This window comes from Squalius cephalus, assembly GCF_949319135.1.
Source record: "Squalius cephalus genome assembly, chromosome: 18".
NCBI lineage: Eukaryota > Metazoa > Chordata > Actinopteri > Cypriniformes > Leuciscidae > Squalius > Squalius cephalus.
Window position 1 is genome coordinate 14339180 of NC_137139.1, and position 27600 is coordinate 14366779.

General features: G+C 38.1%; 1 protein-coding gene across 1 annotated transcript; it reads right to left on the reverse strand.

Moving 5' to 3' along the window:
- Nucleotides 1-65: 65 nt before the first annotated feature.
- sycp2 (synaptonemal complex protein 2) lies at nucleotides 66-27558 on the reverse strand. The gene is made up of 46 exons (XM_079849010.1): nucleotides 27365-27558; nucleotides 26918-26958; nucleotides 26612-26752; nucleotides 25759-25889; nucleotides 25565-25667; nucleotides 24783-24807; nucleotides 24596-24681; nucleotides 24301-24395; nucleotides 24085-24119; nucleotides 23806-23948; nucleotides 23665-23717; nucleotides 23529-23574; nucleotides 23335-23439; nucleotides 22572-22632; nucleotides 22272-22420; nucleotides 21737-21808; nucleotides 21496-21624; nucleotides 15996-16074; nucleotides 14486-14637; nucleotides 13999-14073; nucleotides 13799-13865; nucleotides 13657-13705; nucleotides 13422-13525; nucleotides 12704-12993; nucleotides 12083-12195; nucleotides 11965-12001; nucleotides 11792-11853; nucleotides 11653-11695; nucleotides 11515-11552; nucleotides 11281-11338; nucleotides 11020-11182; nucleotides 10061-10131; nucleotides 9404-9577; nucleotides 8599-8920; nucleotides 8158-8390; nucleotides 6211-6444; nucleotides 6064-6118; nucleotides 5790-5969; nucleotides 1989-2126; nucleotides 1474-1619; nucleotides 1268-1362; nucleotides 1066-1165; nucleotides 913-971; nucleotides 566-644; nucleotides 362-418; nucleotides 66-274 (listed from the first exon to the last, which is right to left on the reverse strand). Exons 2-46 carry the CDS (start codon nucleotides 26939-26941, stop codon nucleotides 203-205), a joined length of 4743 nt encoding a protein of 1580 aa, XP_079705136.1. The 5' UTR covers nucleotides 26942-26958; nucleotides 27365-27558; the 3' UTR covers nucleotides 66-202.
- Between the last annotated feature and the right edge of the window lie 42 nt (nucleotides 27559-27600).

Here is a 27600-nt window from a genome sequence, read left to right on the forward strand (position 1 = left end):
AAAACCATATACAGCCAAAAAAAAAAAGTTTTTCAAGGAGACCAGAATAAACCGCATAAAGTATATTCAAAGTAAAATATTCAACCTTTTGAGTAGTATTAATTTAAAAGAACGTAACATTAATAACATCAAAGCATACAAACATATTTTAAGAATGGCTTCAATAAAATAGTTTTCAAAAGGGTGTTTTTTTTTACTCCGGTCAGAACCTGGATGGATCTGGGAAGAACAAGGACTGCAGTCCTCTTCGCACACTTGTCAAATCTTCATCTTGCTACAAAGACAAGAAAAATGTAATTCAGTCCTGAAGAAATTTATGTGAATTTAAGTATTAAATATCTGCCCTTGGGCTCTTTCTCACCATTTCTTTGAAGAAACGCTCCTGAACTGACTTCATGTTTTTCTTCATCAAAGACACCTGCGACAGAAGCAACCTTGTTTAAAAAAGAAATGTCTAATCTAGACAATCAATGCTTAAAATGGATTTGAACAGTACATATAGTTGTTATAACCCAATAACTACAATTATCAAACCATTCTGGACCCCACAGATTCAGATCCTCACCTCCAAAGAGAAGATTTGATCCTCATACTCTAGACAATCATGCGCATCAGTCTGAACCGTGCTTTTTAACTTCTGTAGTCTGAAACAACAAAATCTAGTCTTTTTAGCAGCCCTTTTTCAAAGCTCTAATGAAATCACAAGATCCTTGCCATTATAACACTACAGAGTGAACAAATAAGCAGCATTACATAAATCTTGCAGCATTTTAGCTGTGAATGGCTGGGAAATCCTGTTTGTTACTACAACCCAGAACGACCCACAGATTGTTGCGTAGTCATAAACAGGTATTGTGATTACATTTACATGACAGCTAGGAAATCGATGGCATTCATCTGTTATATTCTCACCTCTTGGTTCCTTTCTCTTGGTATGTATGGAAGGCCAAGGTCTGCTTTTGCCAGTAAGTCTGCAAATATTTGATTAAGTCAGAGGCCATTTACATATAAGTTCATTTTTTTATTATTCTTATTACAAGGCACTTGGCAAGTCAGCACACTCACGGTCAGTTCCTCCTCCATGCTCCTCAAAGCCATGTCGTCTTGCTCCAGGTCTTCTATTTCACCCAGCAGGACCTGTTTCACTTTCTCCAGCCTCTGAGAACTATATAAGGAGGACACAGGCAAAGAAAGAAGAAGAGGTAAATATCAAATCTGCCAGAAGGCAGAAACTCTGACCTCTTTTAAGTCGAGGGTCATGTCTGACCTGTACTGGTGTACTTGGACACTGACAGAGGACATGTGTTGCTGTAAGGTCTTTAAAGACTGTCTGGTGTAAAGATCCATTGTCCTGCAGTGATTCTGAGAAGCACACAAGAGAAGTTAGTGGAAAAGGCGAATAAACACTTGTTGAATGCAGCGGGTTTGAATCCTTGAATGGTTGTTTAGTGAGAAAAGTGAGATGAATAGCACCTTGAGTTTCCTCTTAATCCCTGAGCTGAACTGATGGCAGATAAAGCCCACCTCCTGATCAGGCTGGGTCAGGTCGATGTCTGCCTCCACACTAGCATGCCTGCAACTGGACCTCGTACAAGATGACAGCGTCTCCACTTCCTCAGCTGCAGGAAACACACACACACATTAGTCACACTTCAGCACATTTAAAATCAGTACAGCTGAGCTTCTGAACCATTCGTTATTTATGAGATTTTTTTGTTTGTTTTGAAGAAATGTATACTTTTATTTAGCAAGGATGCATTAAATTGATCAAAAGTGACAGTAAAGACATTTATAATGTAACAAAATGTCTTTCAAATAAATGCTGCTTTTGAATTTTCAATTCATCAAAGAATCCTGAAAAATGTTACAATAGAAAACAGTTATTTTAATTTGTAAAAACTTTAATAATATTGCGTTTTTACTGTATTTTTGATCAAATAAATGCAGCCTTGGTGAGCTCTTTCACTCTCTCTCGAGTCTCTTATTACTGGAGATTGTTGTTTCATTGGCCCTTTTATTCAGGCCTCTCTGGTAACTTTTCTCTCTTCTTCCATTGTCTGCAACTATGTCCTCATCCTCTTCCTCTGAGCTGCTCTGATCCTTCACCAGCTGTTTAATATTGGGGCCTGAGGCACAGAAACACAAAGTCATTCACTGAATCAAACAAATCTGGGCTAGTTTCTTAATCAGGAAATTTTCCCAGCAGAATCACCGGTAACAGTGCCTGATGAGTCAGGATTTGGATATATACGTGTCTGGGAAAGTTAATGAGAAGCACATTCAGTTAAACTGACTGCAAAACCTAAATATCCAGTAATGTGCTGTGTGTTATATTAGAGACTACATCACATATATCAAAACAATAAACCCCATCTTCAACAAGGGTTGCTTAGTTTCTATCCTCGCCGTGTCATGCTGGGTAGCTCTGCCTACAGTTAACCCCCTGAGGTCGGCAATCACGCCGGCGTGATCTGCTCGTTTTTTTTTATATCAGTGCAAAATACTCTGTTGATTTTGATTTTACATACTTATATTGTACATCATTCAAAACTGTTAAATGTCTTCTTTTATTTGTGTACACTCATAATACGCACGAGCGATTGACATGCAAATGATCCATGCGGAGAAACGCAGACCTGTAAACGCCCTCATCACCTCAAAACAAAGAAGCAGAGACTTCGTAACTTACTCCTTTTCATCGCGTTTGGACGACTGTAAGCTGTGCTGTGCTGTGCTGTTTACCTTGAATTTGCCTCGGATTTACTTCAAACGCGATTTGAAGATGAGAAGATTTTTAAGGTAAGACATGTTAAACTGGTTGTGCCAGATTAAAATGTATGTTATGAAATGAGTTTGGAGTAAAAACATGAACTAAGCCTAATTTCATATTTGTACATGTATATATAGACAGAAACATGAAATGTGAAATGTGAACTAGAATGATAGGCAACCTTTCAGTGCTTGTATACGTGTTCAACACGAGGATGTTTTTATATTCTATAATAAAACACAGCATGGTAAAAGTAGTATTATAATATTTAGACCCGTGTTTACTGTTAAGCCTACTGTGTTTGTGGATATCTGGTCAAACGTAGATATGTATGGTAACCATAATGTTTTATATTTGAGTGCGATCGCGTTTGAATGTATCAGATTTTGCAGCGCGATCGCGTTTGAATGTATCATTTGAAAATTTGAAAAGCAAAACACACCAAACGGCTTCATGTTTTTACTATTATCTCATTTCATTTCATCATAACGAATGGAAACATTTGAAGTAACATGATAATCAATATATTTTTCTCTAGCTTGGTTGTTACTGAAATATTTTGGAAGATTTATACTGCTATCTATTGTTATTATTATTTTACCCAGCACTGCATAGCTTATGCCTACAAGGCACAACAAACCTGGTGTTCATTATATTATTTGTTGGAAACATTTGTGTGTGTGTATTTTGTGAATTTTAAAAAGCAATTTTAACAAGAAAAATCTAATATTTATTTGCAAAATCGTGCAGGCCTTTCTCTTGATATCAGTATGTTCACTTTTTTTTCAGGGCCCAGATGCCACTGAGTCCTGCCGACTTCAACATTCACATGAGTCTCTGGAACATGAACATGGTAAAGTGAAAATCAAACACATTGGAAATGAAAGGTATGTACAATGTTTTTAGGAATGGCACAAAGATCTCTGTCTTTCAATAAGTGTTTTTTTTCCATTTGTTGTGTCTATTTGGATTATGTTGTGTAAATAAATCAAACAATCTAAAAGCCATTCTTTTTTAAATCTCCTCATTTACAGTATTGTGCAAGGTTGCTCAGAATGATAGGGGCCTGATAGCTCCTAATAGGGCCGTTAGGGAGTGTCTTTGTCTTTCTCAGGTGAGAAAATCCATACATATTAATGAGCTTCTGCATATTGCTTTCTCACACAAAACACGTCGTAAAAATTTTAAATCAATATATTGTCTTCTCTGAATGAGCAGTCAGGGTGATTTTCACATAGTTTTAGAGCAAATATTCTAGGCTACGTCATACAATTTTCAAAAGTCTTGTGAAGAAATAATCAGTAGGGGTTTCATGGCCTTATTTCAGTGAGAATTTTTTTTTGTATTTTCACAAACCACGCATAAATGTCATTATCTCAAAACTACAAACTTTTACATACATGCTGCTGATATATTATTGTAGCAGAGTTTGTGCTGAATACAGTGTAATTAGACTTTAGCCATGAAAATGTCACAAGTAACAGAAATAACCAGAAATGTCAGAGCATGTCAGAACACCTCCAGGGCCCAGAAAACAGCTCAGACCTCAGAGGGTTAAATCTCATTGGTCCAAAATCTCGTTTTACATGGCTAATGATTAAAGGTGCAATAGATGATCTGGGAAATGCTAACATTGAAGTCATACGATCCCCATCCTTCCTGCAAATCGCCATTCAAAGCCACGCCTCCTCCAAAACACATGAACGCGCACAGACCAGAAGCGAGACGACCAGTGACAACGTTATTGGATTACATCATGCGTCATTCACCGGTGAGAAAACTTTACAGTACAGTGAGCGGAGAAACAGAAGCGATTGCTTGCATGCACAAGTGATTGTGAAATGACAGGTCAATTGACCCGTTGACATAAGGAAAGATAGCACTGTATTTCAGCTTTACTCATATGCGATTTCAGGACATAGCATCAACACAGTCGAATCTCACTGAATTATCTGCATAGGGCAAAGTCAGTACATAGAACTATACTGTCAGATACAGAAATGTACTGAAATGTAGATACTTTCCACTTGTCTGTTTGCATGCCATTCTCACTCTGTCTGCACAGCGTACGTACGTGAAACGTGCTGATGACGTATGATGTCTGCACGAACAGGCTTCGCAGTGGTATGCAAACACACGTTGACACACGGGGAATACATGGTATCATTTCATTCGGACCGGATGCAATGATTGAATGAACATTTAATGGCCCTACGACTTACACAGCGGATATTTATAAAAATACATTTAGACCTCTTATTAGAGATGTAATCTCCTATTGCACCTTGTCGTAGAAATTTTAAACTGTATATTAAACTAACCATGTTTCTAACATCTAACCTTATTTAACATCTGACATGGGAACATGATGTATTGTATGAAACAAATGGAAAACTTGTGACTTTGACTGTGTGCGTGTGTGTGTAAAAATAACATAGTTTGGGAAATGAAACTAGACAGTCTGTTAGAATCTTGTGATTAACAAATGAAGTCATCATTAAAACAGAGATTGCTTGTGCCAGTGACAGAGGAAAAAGGTTGGGGCTTTTGAACCAATCATATTGAAGGTGACATGTTAGTCTTTGTTTTCTTGATTCTATAAAAACTGTTGTATCTGTGTTTTACGGTGGGATTCTCAATGGAATTTGTCTGAGATCCTCTGGCCTTACTTCTTGGGAGAGATTCCCTGAGAACTGCTCGGGAAGATCTCCTGGCCGTGATTAAAGCATTTAAAGGACATTTGCAGGTCTGTTTGTCGATTTACTCCTGCGCAGGAAGCTAGTTTAGGAAGTAAGTTAGTTTAGGGGAACAAGTTAGTTAGGTGACTATTATTGAGTGGGGACGTCGATTTGTAGACGAGACCCAGATAGTTAGGTTTAGGGAAAAATCCACTACAACCTTTAAATATGTTTTGAATGGCTGGTATTTTTATAAGGGAAGAAAATACTCAAGGCCGGAAACTTGTCACATAATTCCTAGTTAGGACGACACATAATCCTTTTTAAAAGGTGATAATTACCCTTACTAGGAGTCCAGTGTTTATCAGTAGGCACGAACAGCTTTCTGGGCTTCATTTTCAGTGCTATCTGAGAGGGAGAAGGTGCCTTATTCTCTTTGTCCTCCTCACTGTCCTCATCTCCCTCTGAAAAATCAGCAGACTGGCACCGGATGAGATGCTTGTGGATGGCTGAGGACGGACCTGATTGGCAATTGACACAATGAATACATTAGATGCTTATATTTGTATACTAATAAATGACACAAAACCACAACTTAATTAAAAATCTATTCACCTGACTTAAATTCTGGTCTCTCAGCCTTACTTCCTTGCTTGCTTGCTGGTGTTTTCTGTTAATCGTACAAGAATGAAGTGTGTGTTACAGAAATGTACTACTATCCAAAGTGTAATTGTGCTTAGAAATAAGCTGTTAAACCTGTACCTCTAGCTCAGTGCACATCATGGCAATGTTGCTCACAGATAGGCGAGAAGATTGGCTCATTGTCACAGAAATGACAGACCTCCTTCCAAAAGATGCTGGGCTGGTTCTGTTCATGTCAGCCCTGTGCTCCTCCTGGAGGTCAGGAGAGATGATTGGGGAGGACAGGGTGCATTTCTCTCTGATGATGAGGGGCTGAGTTGAAGTCAGTGATGAGTGGACCGGACTCAGCTCAACCTGCAGGAGTGGGACAGAGGTGAACTTGCATTACATCAGTGGCTTTCAATCCTGATCCTAGAGACCCACCACTCTGCACATTTTCTATGTCTCCCTTATTGAACACACCTGATTCAGATAATCAGCTCATTAGGAGAGAGATCCATGAACTGAGCTGAGTGTGTCAGATAAGAGACATACAAAATGTGCAAAGCAGTGGTTCCCCAGGAGCAGGATTGAAAACAACCGCATTACATTAACATACAGTGGATCAAAACCTTTCATCAAAGTTATACATGAATTTGAACAATAGCCGTTCTTGTCTTAGGACAACTTTGATTCATTTTTTTGATCCACTTCAAATGTTGACTACTGTACTAACCATTTTAGAGAGTCTTTAATAACAAAGACAATATATAGATGTGTGAGCAAGAAAGTAAAATGGTGTGAGCAGTTTTTATGCTAAAATAAAGACTCAAAGCACACTGGAATTTGTACCTACAGTGGCCCTAAAAAGTATCTGGATACTTATGCCACACTTAAAATGCATGAATGTCATTGTATTACATTATAAATGATCAAACTATGTGGCATTCATTTTAAAGAAATTATATAGATATGGAAATCATTAAAATAGGTGTGTCTACAGAACACTGCTGAAACAGGTAACTGAACTAACACAAAATAGATTTATGTATGTAATTAAGCATGAACATATATGGGATTATTAGCAGAAATTGATTCAAATTTACATGAAATATTACAATACACACAATCCCCTATTACTAAATTGCACTAGTCTATACTATTAAAAAGTTTTACCATGCATCATCTGGCTCGGAGTGACAGTATAAATTCTTGGAAATAAAGCTTCATGTCTTTAACTCCATAAGCAGTCACCGTCATTTCTCTGAATAAGTTGTGAAGAGTAAATATTTTTTCCTGATGTCTTTTTGTTGACCAACATCCACTTCAGACTCTTGGAAATCATTGTCATTCTGACATTTAAAAAAATATATAAATGCTGAGGTGTCTCATCCATCAGCTGTTCTGATATTCGCTACTGTAGTGAACATGAACTTAACTTTTAATAAGCAGGGCAAATTCCCAACTTTAAACAAATAACCATTTAATGTTTAGGACATTTACATTGTAAGAATGTACAGAGAGACTTCAGATGCTGACTCGTTAGGTAATGTGTTCTTATTAAAATCAGAAGATTTCCTATCTATTCAATAGAATGTGAGGGAATACTAGGAAATACCAATATGGCCAGTAGAAATAAAATTATTAGTGTTGAGCACTGCTTCAGTGTCACATGATCCTTCAAAAATCATTTTAATTTTTAATTTGCTGATTTGCTGCTCAAGAAACTTTTCTTATTATCAATTATATATAATATGTTGTATTACCTATGTGTATATCATTTTGTTGAAGTTTTAATATTTTTATGGAACCTTTCATTATTTTTTTACAAAGAAATATTTTGTAACATTATAAATGTCTTTACTGTCATTTGGAACCAGTTAAAAGTAATTTCAAGAAGAAATATTAAATCTTTTATTCAGCATTTTTTTTTTTTTTTTTTTATTGTGGTCCAAATACTTTTTGGGACAACTGTATGATCAGAACTTCCAATGAAATGAGACTTAAGAGCTTTAATGCAGCCCATTAGTACTTGATCTATCTATGAATATGATTTGGAAACCTGCCCTACGGTTGCTTCCTGTTTACCTGAGCAGCAGGTCGATTCTTCTTACAGCCTCTGGAGGTTGTGGAAACAGGTGTTATGGAGAAAGGAGGTTTCACAGCACCTTTTTTCCCTAGTGTTTTACAGCGAGAGGGGGCCTGGATTTCTTTGAGAGGACTGAGAGGCTCTAGTGGAGAAGAGTCAGCTTCGATTGGAGAGATAGACAGAGAACGGAGAGGTGTAGTATTGGATCTCAAGTTGGTTATTTTTTCACCTGCTATAGAGAAAAATAAAATGTAAGTTACACAGTGGTTACAAAAGATTGTTGTCTTTGTACTAGGATGTCCATTTATTCAATTTAGTGTGATTCAGTATCGGTAATTAACTAAATGATTTATGTACCTGACTTGTAAAGTTGACAAATTAACATTTTGATTAATAGCCATACAATTATACAAACTCATTTAAAGCAGTTTAATTCTTACATCTCATCCTCTCAATGGAGGGAGGCGTGGCAAATGTGGAAGACAATCTTGCAGCCCAAGATTCTTTCTGTCTTCTAGCGGACCCCTGAGCAGATGAGGTCTTCTTCACCGTGAGATGCTCTGGACTGGACATCTTCTTGCCTTTATCATTCCTCTGATCTTGCTGAATCTTCACAACGGCCTTTTCTGCCTTTTTCAGCACATTCGTCTCAATTGGTCGTCTGGCTACTTCTACAGATGTTTTCTCTCTCATTTGTTCTCGTCCTGTGGCTTGAGCTGGGACAGTCTGCTGAAACGCTGCTGGTCGGACAACTGCCTTTTTCTATTTGGAGAAGAACAAGACAAATTTCATCAGGACTGTTATCATTAGTCTATCTAGACTCTCAAAGTCTTCAATGAAGGCATTAACACTTATTGTACGTTCACACCGCCGCCGTTGAGAGCGGCAAAATTCGCTCTCGCCGCCCTGCCACCGACGCCGTAGAAAGATTCGGGGACGCTCTGACGTAGATTAGAATGTGTGATTTTTTTCCTCCCAGGCGGAGGACTTCTACATTCCGATTGGTTGCCGCTGGTTGCCGCCGAACCGCGTCATAGCTTATTACCATAAAGTTGACTTGTTTTCAACTCCTCTCGCCGCTCTCGCCGTCCAAGACGCGCCGCGCCGCCCTCGCCGGAGCTCGCCGCCGGCTCATTGAAAATGAATGGCTTCCGGCCACTTTGACGCTCTCGCCGCCGGCGGTGTGAACGCACAGTAATGAAGATCCGCTTGAACTAACTTTGCTAATAGAGAAAAATCACATGCCTTAGGGGGTGGTGCTTTTTCGCTCTCTGACAGGCTGGACAGGTCGTCTGAGTCAGACGGCTCTCTGTAGGTTTTGGTCAAGGCTGCAGCTCTTTGAGGTCGTCCTGTGGCTTTCTTATTTTTGATGCTTGGCTGCCGTTTATCCTCCTGTTCGGCCACTTTCTTCTGCCTCTTCTGTTATTCACCCAATCCAAAAGAAAAGGGAATGATTACTATCAGAGAGTTTAAAAACACATAATACTACTCATTCATAAAAGTGTAACAAACTTATGTACAGGAAGGGAAATATAATTGAAAATAGGACTGCTCTTCTGAAATAAAAGGTCATTTTCAGATTTTCATATTCAGACTAAACTAAGCTGTAAAAACGCTTAATTCAGAAATGAGTCCTGCTTATGACATTACATCTATGAGCACAAAATCACCCATATTTACCAATAAACACCACCTATGTAGCAATTTGACAAGGGCATTCTTACTTATTTCACATGCAGAAAGGTTAACCAATCATAACAGAGGTCATCTTATCCGTAAAATAGTAAGGGTCACAGACTTTTCCCCCTTTTTTTGGTGCAAATATTACAAAAGTGAAAAATAAAGAGCTACAATATGGCTCCTTTAAGACATAATTTGTGAAATTGTTGGCCTTGTTCTTACCCGCTTTGGCTTGATTTGTTCTTTCACTGGCTTTGGCTTTGGCGAAGGCAAAGGTGTAAATGGCGATTTAACTGAAATAAAATGAAAGTGTAAGAGATTATCTGGTGCAGGAGGATGTAAAAGAGGGAGGGGAAGTAGTTATCCATAAAGTTGCCACCCATCTTCATTGTAATAAAGATGATAAACAAGAGTTAACAACTACAGCTGGAGATGTAAAGATGGGTACACATCACACGATTTTCAAAGTCGTCGGATTGCTGTTCTTACACTACACGACTGTCTGAGGTACCATTAAGTTGCTGCTGTGTGCACATTACAGGAAGGATCAGCGTCAGGGGGGTCACACATTACACAACATTTCAATAGGAAGAATCGCAGACAACTCTGTCTAGTCTACAAACTACATTTCACAAGCAAACACATAGATACAGGAATAGATACAGGAAATAACGTAAATTCACACGCGAGACAGGAGTTGTTCTTGTTAAAATGATGTACGCAAGAAGCTTGTGATTTGCAGCGGAAAAAAAATATATATATATGAATAAGAGAATGACTGCTTACAGAAGCCATGCTTGTTTAAGTTCTGTTGCAGGTCTATGACTCCTCCCCCTGAACCTTCCCTTGCCCTGTATCATTCTCTCTCATTAGCTAAGTAATTTCCTGTCAAGACATATTTCACATTGCATGACTCTCAGTCACAGACAGGTCCAGATTTTGAGCATGCTTTACGGGCATCGATGCTTCTATCAGATCGTATCTTTGATCATACTGTACACACTATGAGATTGAGACACTTACATGAACGAGCACTAATTTGCCACAGATTTCAGGCATTTGTCTGTGATATCCACAAAACTGTAACCAAGGGAAAATTGGGGCTACATCACATACACATGCCCGTGTGTACCCAGCATAAGACATCTCTTCTCTAAAATATAGTGATGGGTGTAACATACATGCAGAGTCAGCTGATGGAAAGGTGGGTTTAACTGGCTGCCTGCTGTAGTCTGCCACTTTGGGTTTGGGTTTCCTGTTGGCAGAGTTTAACCAGCTAATCTCTGTCATATTGTCTGTGTCCGTATCACTGAACAGGTTTTTATTCACATTTGTCGTAGCAACCTAGGGGTGTAACAAACACAAAAGTATTAAATGTGGATTTTTGATAGGGATATATTAAATCAAGTGGCCATCCACAAATAATTTAAGAAATGGGAAACCTTTGGAAGCTGAGGTTTCTTAGCAGACTTGGAGAAAGCTGGAGAATTACTTAGTGCACTAAAAGAAAAAAGAACAAAAACTTTGCAAATATGCAATAAAATACATCATAAAATAATAAGCAGTCACTTGTCCACAAATATGCAGGGTTTCTTTGGAGAGATTTTAACTGTCCACATAACTACTGAACACTAGAGGGGGCTATTTTTTATTTTATTATAAATGAACAGAATTACCTGCTTTCCACTCGGGATGAATCAGAGGATTTCTTTCTCTGAAGAGGACAAAATTAATAACTAATTACAATTATTATCATATTTTTAAAGACTATATATTTAATGATATTTATTTTGTTCAGCTATGGGTGTCCTTACCACACTAATTTTTGGCGTGTCCTCTGTAAATGCATAAATATCTCTGAAGAGACCAAACAATAAATTAATTTATTTATAACAGCCATTTTCGAACGAACTGTCCCTATTTTAAAGGAGTGAAGTCAGTAAAATGCAATACTCAAGCTTCTGGGTTGGCCTCTTGGATTTGAGCAAACTTGAACTCTTGGCAGCAGTTTTCTCCTGTAACATGATGAGTGGGAAAGAAAAAAGGTACATTGATTAGATAGCATCATATTTATACAACTAAATCTATTAACTTGCATTACAAATATGTCTTTCTAAATGACTTACAGTGGAGGATGGATGGCTACTCTTATTGAACAGATATCTGAAAGTGAAGGTAACACTGTGATTGCACGTGAGAACAGAGGAAAAGGTGAAGCGTGAGTGAAAGGTCTGTCTGTGTCACCTGTTTGTAGATGCAATGTTAAACTGGGCGCCAGGGTCAGGGGATGCTGCTTTGGCACTTCTCTTGTAATGACTGGAAATCATCTTCACCATTCCGTCTGTTGCACATGCCACCTTCAGAACATCAACAACAAAGGCTAAGTTCAATATAATAAACCTTCCTGTTTTCTTTGTTGCATTAGGCTATGAATTGATAAACATTTATTGTTAAGAACTATTTCATGTCTTTTCATTTACAGTAGCATGAACCACGAGTAGTCGAGTAACTCAAGAATTGTTTTGATAAGAAATCGACAAGCAGAAATCAGTAGTCGTGCAACCCCTAATACATATATATATATATAATCTGCAAGTAAAAATATATATACGTTTAATACGTTAATATTTACGTTTATATATAAGATTTGAATTACACTATAAGTGCACATTCAATGCATTTAAGTGCACTTCTTTTTCCACAAGGCCTGATTCAAACCTGCATCACCCATATGCTGTAAGTTCCACATCTCAGTGTGCCTAGAACAAATCATCTCCAAGTAATAGTAATGCTTGCCTTAGCATACACTAATAACAATAAGTCTTTATAACATAAAGGCATCTATTTGAACTAAAAGAGTCTCACATTCTCATGGTCTGATGCATCGCCCTGAACTTTGCCACTCTTCCTTCTCTGTTGTGTAGGTCTAGCAGGCATGGACCTCACTGACTTCTCCACTTTCTCTTTCTCTTGACCTGCAGGTCTGGGCTCCAGTGAGGAGCCTCTCTGGGCTGCACCGCCATCTGTACCCTGCTGCTCCTTCAGCACTTCCTCCAATCTCTGAGTGAGCTGGGTTTGCAGCTGATTATGGGTCAGGGTTTTCGGTGCACACTGTGCCGGGGACAGACGCTGAGGTGGGGGATGAGAACTACCATCTGGAGATGATTACACAGAATGCAAGGTTACACAAAGCCACCTGATTCATATAAAGACAACATATCAGGAAAAGTGTTTCCAAGTGTTTTCTTTTTAACTGATTCAGGACCAAAAGAACTGGCTCATAAGCAAAACATTAGACAACACAAGCGATGGAGGAGTAAAAATGACTGTATATATTTTATTATGAGAAGGAGACCACCAAGTGATAAGAGACATGAAACTAGCACAGTTATGTTGGAAAGTGGTTCTAACTGTCAATTATAGTATAGAGAGCATAATACCAAAAAAAAAAAAAAAAACCTTGCCTGCAGGATGCCAAGATTGACCACAATTGAGTATTCAAGAGTACCATGTAATGTATATTTGCTGATACAACATACTTTACAAAATAATCACCTTAACACTCTTCTATCTGTTCACTCACCTGATACAGAGCAGTTTTTAGAGCTATCTTTTTGCCATGCCAGCAGTGATCCAGATACAGAGATTCTCATTTTGCTGGAGTTCAAGCTCCAGAGACCCGGTGAACTGAATTGTTAGAAGTAACAGATTGACATACATTAGATTAGAGTCCTCTCTACAATGAACGTACTGTTATTCTATTACCCAGTTAAACAGTTGAGAAACTGTAACCGAAATGCCAATAGAAATACACTCACAATGAGCTACCCTTTCTCACAGGTTGGGAGTCTGGGACTATGCTGTTATCTTTCACAAAAAGAAATAAAATAAGGTTAAAAACATTCAAATATGTTATTAATAGCACTGGCATTTCCTTAGTAAGCTTAGTTCATTAAATACCAAAAGTGTTCTCTTCACATTCTTTGTCAGCTTGCACCATCTCTACTACTTTGTCTACAGGAATATTCTGCAGAAAACATGTTTTTATAGGGTTAGAGGAGAAAAAGGAGTAAAAAACAGAAAGCACAAAATGAACAATTAATAAAATAACATATGAAGTACTATTACTAAAAAAAACAATCAAATAAAATTCAGAGCACCTTGCGGTACTTTTTTCCTTTAGCCTTAACGATCTGGATTTTCTGTTGGTCCTCATTCTGGGCAGCAGGGGTTGACTAATTAGACACACACAAGATTCACTGATATTACCAAAACATGTACAGTATATGGCTTTGTTAGTTTAACTGTGTTTCATAAACTCTATTCTCCATTTGTTAGTCTGCATTAGTATAAACTACCCTGCTGAAAAATCCAGCATAAACCAGCATGAACTTCATATTGTCCAGGCTGGTTTATGCTAGTTAGAGCTGGTATAGTGCTGGTCTAGCTGGTGGATCTCAAGCCCAACTGAGCTGGTGTAGCCGGTCCACCAACACACCTGCTTCCCACTCTGGGGACCATCAAGCCATCAACCCATGCTGGTCCCAGGATGCAAAACATACCTTATGCTGGTGACCATCAATGCTGGATTTATCAGCAGGGTTGGAGAAGATTTGAAATATCTGAAACTGTCTATAAAGGTTATACCTGTGCTTGAATTACATGGGCCTTCTTCTGGTTGTTCTCACAGTGAAAAAATAGAGATGTTTTGGACATCATGAGGTCTCTAAGCTCAATTTCCTTTTTCCTCTCTGAAGAGCTCATCATCTGAAGAGCTGGTTTCACCATTGGCTTTGTCACTAGAAAAAAGGGACCAAGCCAGTTGCAAAACGTAAAAAATTACATAAAAATCTAAAGGTGGCTATGTGTTACAGTAATTTCATCATCAGTAAGAGATGATCTTTATTGTGTGTGGTAATCGACAACACTCCAGAGCTTTACTTGTTTTCAACCAGGGCCTAAAATTAACACTGGCCAAGCGCCAAATGTGCGTAATATATGGCGAGTATATGAAACGATGTCAATCACCAGATGGCCGGTAACATTTTTATGAATCCTAACAATACAATGTTGTGAGAACATGAACGTGAACAAACGTGAATGACGCTCGAGAAAGTTGATGGGCCAGTGCTGCATCGTCACGAAAGTTTGAGCCTTGCCAATTTAAATAGTCAAGTGCAATAATACTCAAAAGAGAACTCGATTCATTACTCGCGTGCATTGTGGGAAGATATTTTTTTTGTGCGAAAACAATGCCTAGAAAGCAGTGTCTGAAACAGCGCACGAATAATGAATTGAGCTCTTTTGCGCTTGAACATACAAATTCACACAAAATTGTGTTTAAAAAAAAGCCAGTCTCGGCAAATATCCAAGTAAACACAGTCTGTTATGGCTTAAGTGAGCATAAACAGTCGAGAAAGACAATGCATCATGACAATGTATCAGTATTAGGTACAGTATCAGAAATTGGATCTGTGCATTTGGTCTTAAAGTGACAGCAGCCTAATATTCCAGCTGCTGCCTGTGTTTTTAACATTAATCAAACAACAAAGGACAAAGACAAATCCCTTAATGCTCTTGGCTGAATAACTTTTGTAACTTTATTAAGGATTAATCTATATTTAATTTATCCAGTAAATACTATGCAGTGTTATTTTACATTTGATTACTTTATCTCCGTGGTCTATACCTGAAAACTACTGTTAGACTTCCCTGAAAAGCACTGTTCATTTCAGTTTTTGTTCTACTGTATTTATGTGTGCTATTGCTTGAAATTTTATTTTTATTTTATTACTGACTGTTTACTCATCTTTAGTAATGTTTTATATTAGTAAGGCTAGTAGTTTTAGCTATGGTATCGGAACTGGAATAGGTATCTAAATGTTTATTTTTTTTATTTTAAATTATTATATTGGCAAAAACAGTTTCATGGCTGGTAAAACATATTTATTCGCAGGGAAATTTTCTTAAGTCACAGGCCACTGGCAGGTGTGGCAAAAGGTTAGTTTTAGGCCCTGTTTTCAACCAAAGGCATTCCTTTAAACATTTTAAAATGTGTAAAACAGAGCTTAGAGTACACACACTCTTACTCTGGAAATCCAAGAAGGCGGGAATAGATTTTCTTACAGATAAAGTCATAAACTGCTTAGTGACCTACCTATAGAAAGCACACAACTGGAGGAACAGCTTCCCTGTGGACGCACCGTGGATGCCTTCATCTGAAGAGGCGTTGCCATCTGAGAAAAAGAGACTTGTGCTCTTAGCTCTGGAGAACAAGAGACCTCTGACCACTATGATACCATTAACGTGCACACAGAGGTTTAACAGAGGTGAGTCAATGCAACCATATTTCAGCTGTTAAAAGCTTCAAGGGAAAAAATACAAACTTGTAACTTCAACGGGGTAAATGAGGACAAAAGTTCACCAAAGTTAATTATACAGGTCATCTAATTTCATAACTCGCTTGGAATTAGGGATGTGATGGTGAGGATATTTTCCCACCGGTTAATCGACGTGTGACAACACCGGTAATACCGGTATCACCGGCGGGGGGGGGGGGGGGGGGGGGGTTAAATCACTAATTTAAAGGCAAACATAAAATGTGCGAGCGAGCAGAATAGACCAAGCGTTTTTTCCATAGGAATGAACTAAAAACGTTCGCTCTGCTCTGCTCGCTCCGTGCCCGTGGACACGTGCGGCCGTACGTAAATTAAATTAGCGCCAATTTGGGGCGGATTGCCTATTATTCTTCATGAAAAACACAACAACAAAACAGTGCAATGACAAATTCGCTTAAATAAGCACTTTGACATTTCGCCTTGACACCAAATATTCCGCCGTCACCTTGTCAGTCAGCTCCTCACTCTCGTGATGAATGAAACCTGACTCCTGCTGCTGATCTGTGCTGCGATTCTCGTTCAGCTCATGATTTATTAAAGGGGTCATATAATGTCATTTTTGTACAAGCTAATATGATTCTTTAGGGTCTAAATTAAAAGTTTGTAATATACTTTAATAAAAAATTCTCATTAGTATTGTAAGAAAATACTCATTTTACCTGATCAAAAACAGCTCTGTTTTCAGCACGCCGTTTGAGTGCATGTGTCTTTAAATGATAATGAGCTTTGCTCACCCCGCCCCTCTGTTCTGTGCGTACACCGTTTGTAACACAATAACACAATAACCACAACACGTTGTTTATTATAAACATGGGATTATGAATTATATTGAGAACGTCATACATAGAAAACATGCTGTAATGTACCCTGAGTGTAAAAATAGCCGCATTCATCGTGAAACGTGCAGCAAGCGATACGCAAAGATTAATATAAAGATTAATATAAAGGTTAATAAAACGTTACACTCACTCACTTCTTCTGGAGGTTCAGCAGGAACACGAATAGTTGGTACTGATCCTTTTTTCAGGAGCAGCTTCTTAGTAAAACCAGCTTTATACTGACCCTCGTTTGTAAAGCAGTCTGGTGAAATGATTCGCGCAAACATGACAGCATTGACGTTGTGGGGAATATTCCCTTCGAAAACAAACTCAGCCACTGTCTTCAGCGGTTCGGATTTAGGAACATCAAAATGACTGCTGTGTTCGTTATTACACCCAAGAACACCACAATTGCTTAGACGCCATTCTGCTCATAGACAGTGCTCCAGCTATCAGCAATGAACGCGCCGGTTGGCGCGGGCTATGATTGACAGCTCGCTCACAAGGGCGGGTCTGTGTTGAAACGGGTCTGTCAATCACCATTGTGGGAGGGGCGTCCGACCGTGTGACGTCACACGGTCGAACGGTTTGATTTAGGAGAGGGGGAAACATATAAGATGATTTAAAAAAACCACTGGATGGATTTTAATCATTTTATGATGGTTGTGTACAGGCACTGCCAACACACATTTCAGTACAATCAACTTGTAAAAGTGCATGTACCATTATATGACCCCTTTAAGCAGACACCTTCAGTTTAATAGTGTTTGTTCTAACTGAACTAAATGATTTTATATAAAAATAAATAAATAAAAAATCAAATCGACGGTTGATGGCGGTTTTGCAGTGGGCAAGTGATGTAACCGTTGTTGCTTCTGAACACCGGTAACACAGACTATCGTAGCAAGCCTACTTGGAATACACGGTCAAATAAACAAACATAACTATAATTAACCCCTGATGAAGCTAATTAAGCCACTTCTCCACTGTCAAGCTGAATGGTTCTAAGAATGGTAAGGAACAGTTTGAGTTATATTTCCACTTGAGCCTGGTACGGCACGGCAAGATTACAATCCGTTCTTGGGCCGGAAATCTCAGCATACATATAGTGAATGCATGTAGTGACGTTGCAACTCAGGTTTGGCCTGAGGTTTGTTGTTAAAAAACAAAGAAAAGTTTGATTTGTTAACATTAGTTAATGTATTAGGCTAATAACTAACATGAACTAACCATGAGCAATTCATTTGTTATTGTATTTATTAATCTTAGTTAATAAAAATACAGCTGTTCATTGTTTGTTCATGTTACTTCACAGTGCATTAACTATGTTAACAAATATAACTTTTGATTTCAATTATGTAGGCTATTAGTAGCAGTAGTAGCTGTAGTAGTGCAGTTTATTAATAGTAAATGTTAACTAATGTGCAGTAGTTACCGTATTTTCCGGACTATAAGTCGCACTTTTTTTCATAGTTTGGCTGGTCCTGCGACTTATATTCAGGTGCGACTTATATATCAAAATTAATTCAGACTGAGATGAACCAAAAGAAAACATTACCGTCTACAGCTGCGAGAGGGCGCTCTAGTTGGCGGAGTTGTTCAGAAGCGACACCAAGGATGAAGAAAATGATGTGGAATGAGATCGCGGAAGCTTGTGAACTTGTTTACTGGTAACTTGCTTGTTGGACTCGCTGGCTTATGTTAATTTAGCCTATTCAGCCTCCCAGGTATATGTTCTTTATGCTATTGTGTAGCTGAATAACTGTTAATGTGTTGCGTTAACATACCGGACACCTAACGTTACTCAGCCTGTTGTTCTGTGTGCTACTGTGTAGTTGAATAACTTGCCTTTCCAGATTAAATGTCTGTTCTTGGTCTTGGATTTTCTGAAAAAATATTCTAAATAAATGCGACTTATAGTCCAGTGCGACTTATATATGTTTTTTTCCTCTTCATGACGCATTTTTTGACTGATGCGACTTATACTCGGGAGCGACTTATAGTCCGGAAAATACGGTAACTAGAGTTTAATAAATGGAACATTATTGTAAAGTGTTACTGATGTTATACACCAATTCAGACATCTCGTGAGTTCAGTGTTGGCCAGATCAGTTGTTTTAATCATTCATTAAAGTGAATCAGTTCAAAGGAGTCATTCGTTCGCAAATCGGATGTGCCATTAGTGGACGTGTAGCCATTGTGTGATTATCTCTGCAGTTTAGGACATCGCACAAAGGGTAAATGGACTGCATTTGTATAGCTCTTTCACAGACCTATGACCACCAAAGCGCTTCACATTGGCCTCACATTCACCCATTCACTCACTCACTCATTCATACACCGACGGCGGTGACAGCCATGCAGGGCGCCATCCAGCTCGTCGGGATTAGGTGTCTTGCTCATGGACACCTCAACACTTGGTCAGGTGGAACCGGGGATTGAACCACCAACCTTCCGGTTTGTAGACAACCTACATGAACCACAAATGCTCCGTGTGAAACTTAGGTCTTCCGACCTTTTACTATCGTGGCAATTGATTTTGATTAATATGCGCGAGGGAGAGGGAGCAAGACAGCGCTCGTGGTTTTTGAAGACGGTGAGAGTGCACGCGCGCAGCCGGGGCTCTCTCTCTCTCTCTCTGCTCGTTCTTATATGCGCCCTGTCAAGCGAAGCAGTCATTCAATGCTACATCACTCACCGATCAAATAAGACTTTGGTGGGACAAGAATTCGCTTTAGCGGCCACCAAAAAAAATTCAATGCAGGAAAACCCCTGCATAGACCTTTATCTACAAATAAAGTATAATAATGGGAACATTGATCTATGAGAGAGTGTCATCGTGATAGGGCCGTTACACAGTCAACGCGAGCAACGTGAGCGATGCGCTCCCTTTCATAGTCAAAACAGTGGACACAAGCAGACGCAAGCGTCACGGGCGATGCGTGAAATGCAATACACCGCTCACGCAACAGGGGGTAGTAGAGTCATAGCTCTGAACGCCCGTCTATTTCGCTTCAAATGCTCGCTTTCGCTTTGGACGCGCGAATGGATTCAAAATGTTAAAGCGTCGAACTAGACGCGAATTTGACGCTCTATTCGCGTTTGGTGTGAACGCAGCATAATAACAGGCTGCGATGTCAAGATTGTAATGCTGGAATGTGTGTGTGTGTGTGTCCAAACTGTCACTGCGATCCATTGCTTAAATACCTACTGTTTACTTTTCAACATTTCAAAACATTGTTTATGAATCTTTAACTGCATTTTGCTGATTAACTTTAATAAAGGTTGATCTATAGTTACATAGTTATACATTAGATTACAATTTCTGTACCTGAAAATCTCCTGTTTTAACCTACATGAAAAACCTGAAAAGCACAGTTTATTTTATTTATATGTTTGTTCTGTTGTATTTGTTTGTGCTATTGCTCGTAATTTGATATTATTTTTTAATTTTTATATTTTATTACTTACTGTTTAAACTAGTAGCTTTTGGTGTCATAACCTTATTTATTATGGTTACATGTATCAAAAATAACGAAAACAAAACTATGCTTATTTTTATAGGCCCATTTTCTTTTCTTTTACTTTATTCATTTTTTGTTATGGGGCCATTTTAACCACTGCCCCGACCGGGCCAGTAGAAAAAATCCTTAGCGTTGAGCCCTGTGTTTTACAGTAGAATTTAGCTTCATCTCAATGTTATAATAATACTAACACTAATAATAATAACAATTGTTAAAACTTTATTTTTTTAAGGAATAATCACAATTTTTGTTCCATGTTGTAATTTTAAAGGTGCTCTAAGCGATGTCACACGTTTTTTAGGCCAAAACATTTTTTGTCACATACAGCAAACATCTCCTCACTATCCGCTAGCTGCCTGTCCCCTGAACACACTGTAAAAAAACGCGGTCTCTGTAGACACCACAGGCTCCACAAACAGCAAGAAAAACAAACTGGGCTAACCCGCACCACGAAACACAACAAACTGTTCCAGCCAATAACCGACAAGAAGGATTTTGGGGTGGGGTTTGGGGGGTTAGTGCGCGTATGAGGAGGAGGGAGTCTTGCCTCCGTTTTGTTTGACAATACTTTGAACGTCAACAAGAAGTGACGTCACCCAACATCGCTTAGAGCACCTTTAACAGTAAAGCTCTGTGGTGCAGCACTTTGCTTGACAACAAAAGTTTAATGTTTTATGCCTTATTTGATTGCCAGAAAATTTTAAATGCACAACACAGAATTTCTGGGGGGGGGTTTGGGGTAATAGAATTGATTCTTAAATAATTGACTTTTAAAAATTAATTAAACCATTAAAATGGAATCCAGAAAACTAATTCAATTCAAAGCTCTCACAAAACATCATTATGCTCAATAAAAGCTCTACAGGCATCCTAAAATGGACAATTCAAATGTTTATTTTGTGAGCATCTTGTCTTACCTGTTGGGGGAGATTGTTTGTATCTGGTGTTAGAGGTGCAAGAAACTGGCAGGGAATGCCATGCCTCACTGATGATACACTTCCCTCTACACGCAGAGAGGGGGACTCTTGACTTTCAGGAACAAAAACCTGTTAGTTTAACACAGACCGTCAGAGTTAAATTCTTGTTAAAAAAAGATAAAAGCAATGTCACAATTGACCTTAGGAAGATGTTCAAAAGCATCTTTTAATATTTACTCACCTGTGAACTTTCCTGTGAACTTAGATTGATGTGAACAGGTGTTTTCGCAATAGAGGTCTTTCTAACAGATGTCTGACATAAAGCAAAAGGGGACACATGAATGTTGATATGCTGTGTGAAAGTTGCATTAAAGAAGTCATTACACATACAAGCGTTTCATTCCCCTTAGCAGATTTAATCAGACGTTAAGGCTGTACATCTGCTCAAAGGCTTATCAAGTAAATGATGCGATCCTAATAACCACATAAAAACACGAATTTAATCAATGCATTAATCAATCAATCAACATGTCAATCCATTAATTTAGTTTTGGCCTAATCATTCTGCTGTAAAGTTTTAAAAAACAACATTGTGCATAAGATTTACTGAAGATTATCTCATTGATATTGTTAGATTGGGGTTTGCACTGAATACACTAAAATAAATATTCTGATTAGATCTGATTCTTGACATTTATATATCTTAAAAGTTGTCCTTTCATGTACAGGCAGGTCCATCAGTGATCTTTTAAAGTAACATCAGCCACATCCCTCACCCTGTTTTTAGCCTGACCATAAACATTCTCAGTGGCTCGCAGGATGTCTAGAGAAGAGCTGAATTTGATGCAGACTCTGGAGCCCTCTAAGCTGTCGATGTTGACAGGCTCAGTCAGAACCAGACGGAGAGTCTTTCTGCCGCTCTCTTCTGTGAAGTCAAATATAGACAGATGTGTCGTTCATATACAGCTTAGAACAAATACTTAGAAAGATTGATATGGATCCAGAACTATTGTTTTTGTGGGTTTCGAGATCATTTGTAAAGGATCTTTTTAAAGAGACCATGTTGATTGTACTACCTTCTACTGTGTAACTGTGGACCTCATTTTCAGCAATACACAGAGTGTTCCACTGGCCATCCTGGCAGGAGGGAGATACATCTAATGTTCACACATTTATTCATTTCTTCCAAAAAAACAACAACTGTTAAAGATTAAATTTAAGCACACAGAGGCACATTTCAGACAGTGCACGAACACTGAATTGATTCCTTTTTCGCATCTCTTTGCACTTGAACCGACACACAAAATACCCGTCTCGGCAAGCATTCTCATAAACACAGTCGGTTATGTCTTAAGTGATAGGTCTTAAAGTTACAACAGCCTATAAATAACTGCTGCTGTCTGTGTCACTAATGCTAATCAAACAACAAAACACAGCTTTAACAAAGATTAATCGATATTTAATTTATGCAGTGAACACTACAGTGTTATTTTACATTCAGCCTAATTATAACATTTCTGTACCTGAAGGCTACTGTTAGACCTTACTTTATTTGTAACTTTATTATATTGTATTTATCTATGCATGTAATTAATGTATTTGTTCTTATTCTAAAATTTAAACCCTGAGTTTTGTCTGATCCGTTGCACCACTATTAAAGAGACATCCACTCCTGCATTGCGTGTTCATGCATTTGGGGGCGAAGCAATGTAGGGAGCGGTGTTTGTTTGGGTTGATTTCAAATATCAACAGAATTTCTCAGAAATCGCTTACTGCACCTACATACTATAGTTATTTTCCAAGGTCAAATGTAAGATTGAGAGACTATAGAGTCATTACCTGGGCATCCTTATCAGTCACACAGAAGTAAAAAGAGATGCTTTGACTTCCAAGGTTAAAGTCAATCCAGAACGCTTCAAGATTCCCATCCTCTGGCATGAGCAGCTGTAAACATTATAATACAGATATTTACATGTATGTATTTCCATTCTCATTTCTATTGGCTTTGTCCCATACTAAATATGAAAACTAACCTCATGTTTGTCTAAAAATGCCTGCAGGCAAGGGTAGGAGTACACACTGTGAGAAGATAAATCAAGACATGTTATACAATCTGTAAAAAAGAGAAAGCTGTAAAGAGAAAGCTGTCAAAAGACATTAAGTAAGTACCTTCTCCCATCTCCTTGCATGCCATTCACCATATTTAGAAACTTCCTGCAGTCCTGTCACAAACACATACAAAAAACACACTTCAAAATTCTATGCAAAAAAAAAAAAAAAAAAATTCTGTTAATGTCAGGGCATATTTACAGTCTCAAACTCAGAATCCTTCATCTTCTTGAATGCAGAGGAGACAAAAGTCATGGTAAACCAGGAGTCAGCTAGTTCATTCCTCTGAGCTGGTGAAGTCATTCTGCAGAGGGCCTCCATTAAAGACACCTGCAGGTCATAATCTAAACAGCAGCAGAAATGTAGCTAAAATCAGTCATAATATGAGTGCTTTTGAATTTGTGTTTAATTATAATTCTATAATCGCACTTTCTAAACTAATCTGCCCAAGTATTCACTACAATGGATTTTTGCACTAACCTCCACCTCTTAGGATTCGACTGGCCACGTCATTTCTGATTAAAAACAGAACAGACTAAAGATTTAAAATACAAGCATAGTTGTACCCCTACAGGTACTTTCCTGAATAAATGTGTCCACAGGAGCAAAATGGGAACTTTTATATGTATAGTTACGTAAGTACTCAAGAATCCTTCAAGAAACAGGAGAGTGATAATGCATCATCATCAAACATACATCATACACGAGGCCTCTTGAGATGACAAGATCTTCTTCTTCTTTTTCAGCTCCATGGGAATCTTTGCCAGAATAGCATTGAGTTTCCTTGCTGCCTGTCATTAAGAGTAAATAATAATCCTTCATACATTCCCTCCTGTAATTCAGTCTTCTATTTCTGGAAAAGTCTGGGTAAACACTGCTCATGTGACATGTCATGACTGGAGGTGTTGAAAGAGTTTTTGTCATTTGGTCGAAACGATTACTTTCATGCATATTAATGGTGACTGAAGCTAAGCTGTATTGAATCTCTTACCTCTTTCTGGATCATGATGTTTATTTGGGCATCGGAGGCCAGTTTGCCAATGTGACTAAGCAGAGCTTCTGTAACTTCACATGTACCTGAGGAAATACACAGATTTAAATGAATGCACTATACAACCTACTCAGTTTTTGTCTTTTTTTCCCTCCAAAATACTGAAAATCTGGAACAAAACACTCACCTTCTTTACAACTTTCATGAACAACCTACAGAGGTGAAATAAAAAAAAATCACAGATCAGACTAATGTATTACAGTATATGTGTTTGTGTGTGTACAAATTGTGCCACACACATCCTGATAAGTGAAGTCAAAACATTCTGATTGCTGCCTGGTGATTGGCTTCAAAATAGATCATAAACCCCGCCCTCTCCATGTAGTCGAATGGGATGCGAGTGAAAAACTTAATTAAATGTGTTTCTTTTGCACTCAATTACATTTGCTAAGTCATATTGCAGCAAAAGAAATTGACATTTGTGATTGCTTTCAGTAGGTATGTTTACCTGATTTCAAATTCAAAGTCCTGTTTATACAGTGCAAACCCTATATGTTGTAATCCGATTCACATATTTAGCCCAGTCGCGGCGTTTAGAAATGGAAAAAAGTCACAATGACAATATCGTCCATGATTATAATTCGCCTTAATGACATCTCTAAAAAGAAAGCTGACATTTGTCAGAAGAGCTTTTTTACTAAATATTTAGTAAACATTCAGTCTCCTCCACTGACCAGTTCGTAAGATATAGCCTAAATAAACAATAATTTAAGTGCATTATGGCACTGCACATGTGTGCAAGGTATTTTCGAATCTGATTAAGTTCAATCGGAACGACTGAGGTGTTCGCATGAAGGCTTTTCTATCCAATTAAGCCATCAATCTGATTACTAACAGAATATTTGGGTGCATGTAAACGTAACTATTTAAATGCATTTCCTTTTATCTCAAAAATGTGCCATTACAAACCATCAGTGCATCAAAGAAGTCCTCAGCCAGCTTTATCAATGTCTCATTTCTTGATGACCCTGCCTCCACCCACAGCTTTCTGGCCTTCTCGAACCACTGGACCATGTAAACATATACATTTTAAGCCATGAATATATTATTCTCTTTCACCAAAATAGACATACAGAGAGAACAGAAACATTGATTATACACTTATCTTTTTAACAAATCCCTGGGCGACGATGACAGATATTCCACCACCTCCTGGAAACACCAGCATCTCACCATATTTGTGTAAAACGGTAAGAACCAGACAAGCATGGTCCACATTTCCAAGATCCATTTCCTGCAAGAAGACACAATAGAGTACGTTTAGCACTTTATCAGTGCTGTTGGTTCCGGAAGTATTTTTCCCATAGGGATTCTGAAAAAAGTCTTTGTTAAAGGGTAATAAGCGATTAAACAAATCAGGTATCAGGTATGAATCAAATTACAATTTTTTATTTCAAGCAAAAAAGTTTTTGAAAATCTGACAAAAAGACCAAAAAGGTACAAGAATGTGTACTTAAAGGCTTTAGTGAATACGGGGGAGGAGGGCTTACTTATTTATTTAATCATTTATTTAATTGTTTATTAGTGCGAGAAATTGGAATCTTTTTCCATCATTTTGCAAGCCTAGCGGGCTAGGTTGGTGATGAAGAAAAATGTCACTTCACATTGAAATATTTCACCCAAAGGCGAGCCCATGGATATCACACATGCAATACAAACATTGCACAAGAGTTATGCCGGTGAAGGAGTCTCAAACCACAGTCAATTATTCCCTAAAGTGAAAGTGAAATCAAAAACTGTCCGAGCTTTTGCCATCTGACTCTGTACAGCGCATTAATTCTCTACCTCGGTGCTGATAAAGGTATATCAAATCTTAATTTATTTGCTTAACATTTCTCTTGTTATACATTTCTCTTTCTCTTCTTATATTAAAGTGAAAAAAATTAAAAGAATCAATATTTCAAAAAATAAATAAAACATTTGCAATGCAAATGCAATATTTAACACATAACTTACCCTGTTGAACAGCTTATCCAGCTTGGTCATGAATTGTCTGGAACATTTCAAAGAGGTTTCCTCCTTGCTTTCATTTTGCAGAAATTTTTCTAGGGCCTGAAAATTATTGTGTTTGAAAGCCTCATCCACCAGTTTCTCCACCTAAGTAATAAATTATAAGTTGAACTTTGTGGTATTGTGCATAAAATGAATAAAAATCATCACGTATAATTACAGGAGACAAAAGCATTACAGAGGTGAGAGGTTACATCCATTTTCCAAGAAATAAAGCGTGAAGTAAACAGCTCTTTTGGGTTTGTTTCTCACCTGATGGTCCTGCAAAGGTGCCATGATGCGCAGACGATGACCTGTTTTAAATGTTGAAGATATTAAATATGATCTCAGACGCACACAATTCAAAGAAAATACAATTCCAGGAAAGATGAGAACTTTTCTGTCTTCTAAATGTCAGTCTTTTTAATTCTCGAAATTACATTAACTACAAAAGTCACTAAACGGCGTGCTTTGGCTTTGTTTAGTTTAGGATGCGATATTTTAATCAAATTATGTTGTTAGCGGACTTTGAGTCAGTTAATGACTCATCTACAGCATAGGCAGCGAATGACTGTGGCAAAAACAGCAAAATAACACACATAACAGTAAAGATTATTGCTGTAGGCGATAATATTTGTCTAATTATTTGATGGAGTAAATCGTAACTAGTTTAGCCTGTTGGCTAACGTTAGTGTTCAGATTAATTTACGTTAACGTTACCTCAGATTATGACTGACGCTTCAACGGACTTCAGGAGGAACTTTCACATCTATTAACAAATGATGTGAAGTTAACGCTGATCGTTCGAGACGAAAATGCTCAATTGTCACTCAAAATCGTTAGTAAAAGAAAGATATCTTTCGTGTTTGTCGGTTGTATGAAGCCGTTGTGTTTTGATAACGCGGGAAAGTAAAATGACGAGCACGCGCGGCCACATAAACAGACGCTGGCACAAA

Bases quoted from the DNA above. Each gene is read 5' to 3' on its own strand.
- sycp2 (XM_079849010.1), bottom strand. From the start codon at position 26,941: ATGGCACCTTTGCAGGACCATCAG. The intron at 13,866-13,998 runs GTGCTCTGAATT...TGTTTTCTGCAG, and splicing joins AAGGAAAAAAGTACCGCAAG to AATATTCCTGTAGACAAAGT. The intron at 11,183-11,280 runs GTTTCCCATTTC...TTACACCCCTAG, and splicing joins AGAAACCTCAGCTTCCAAAG to GTTGCTACGACAAATGTGAA.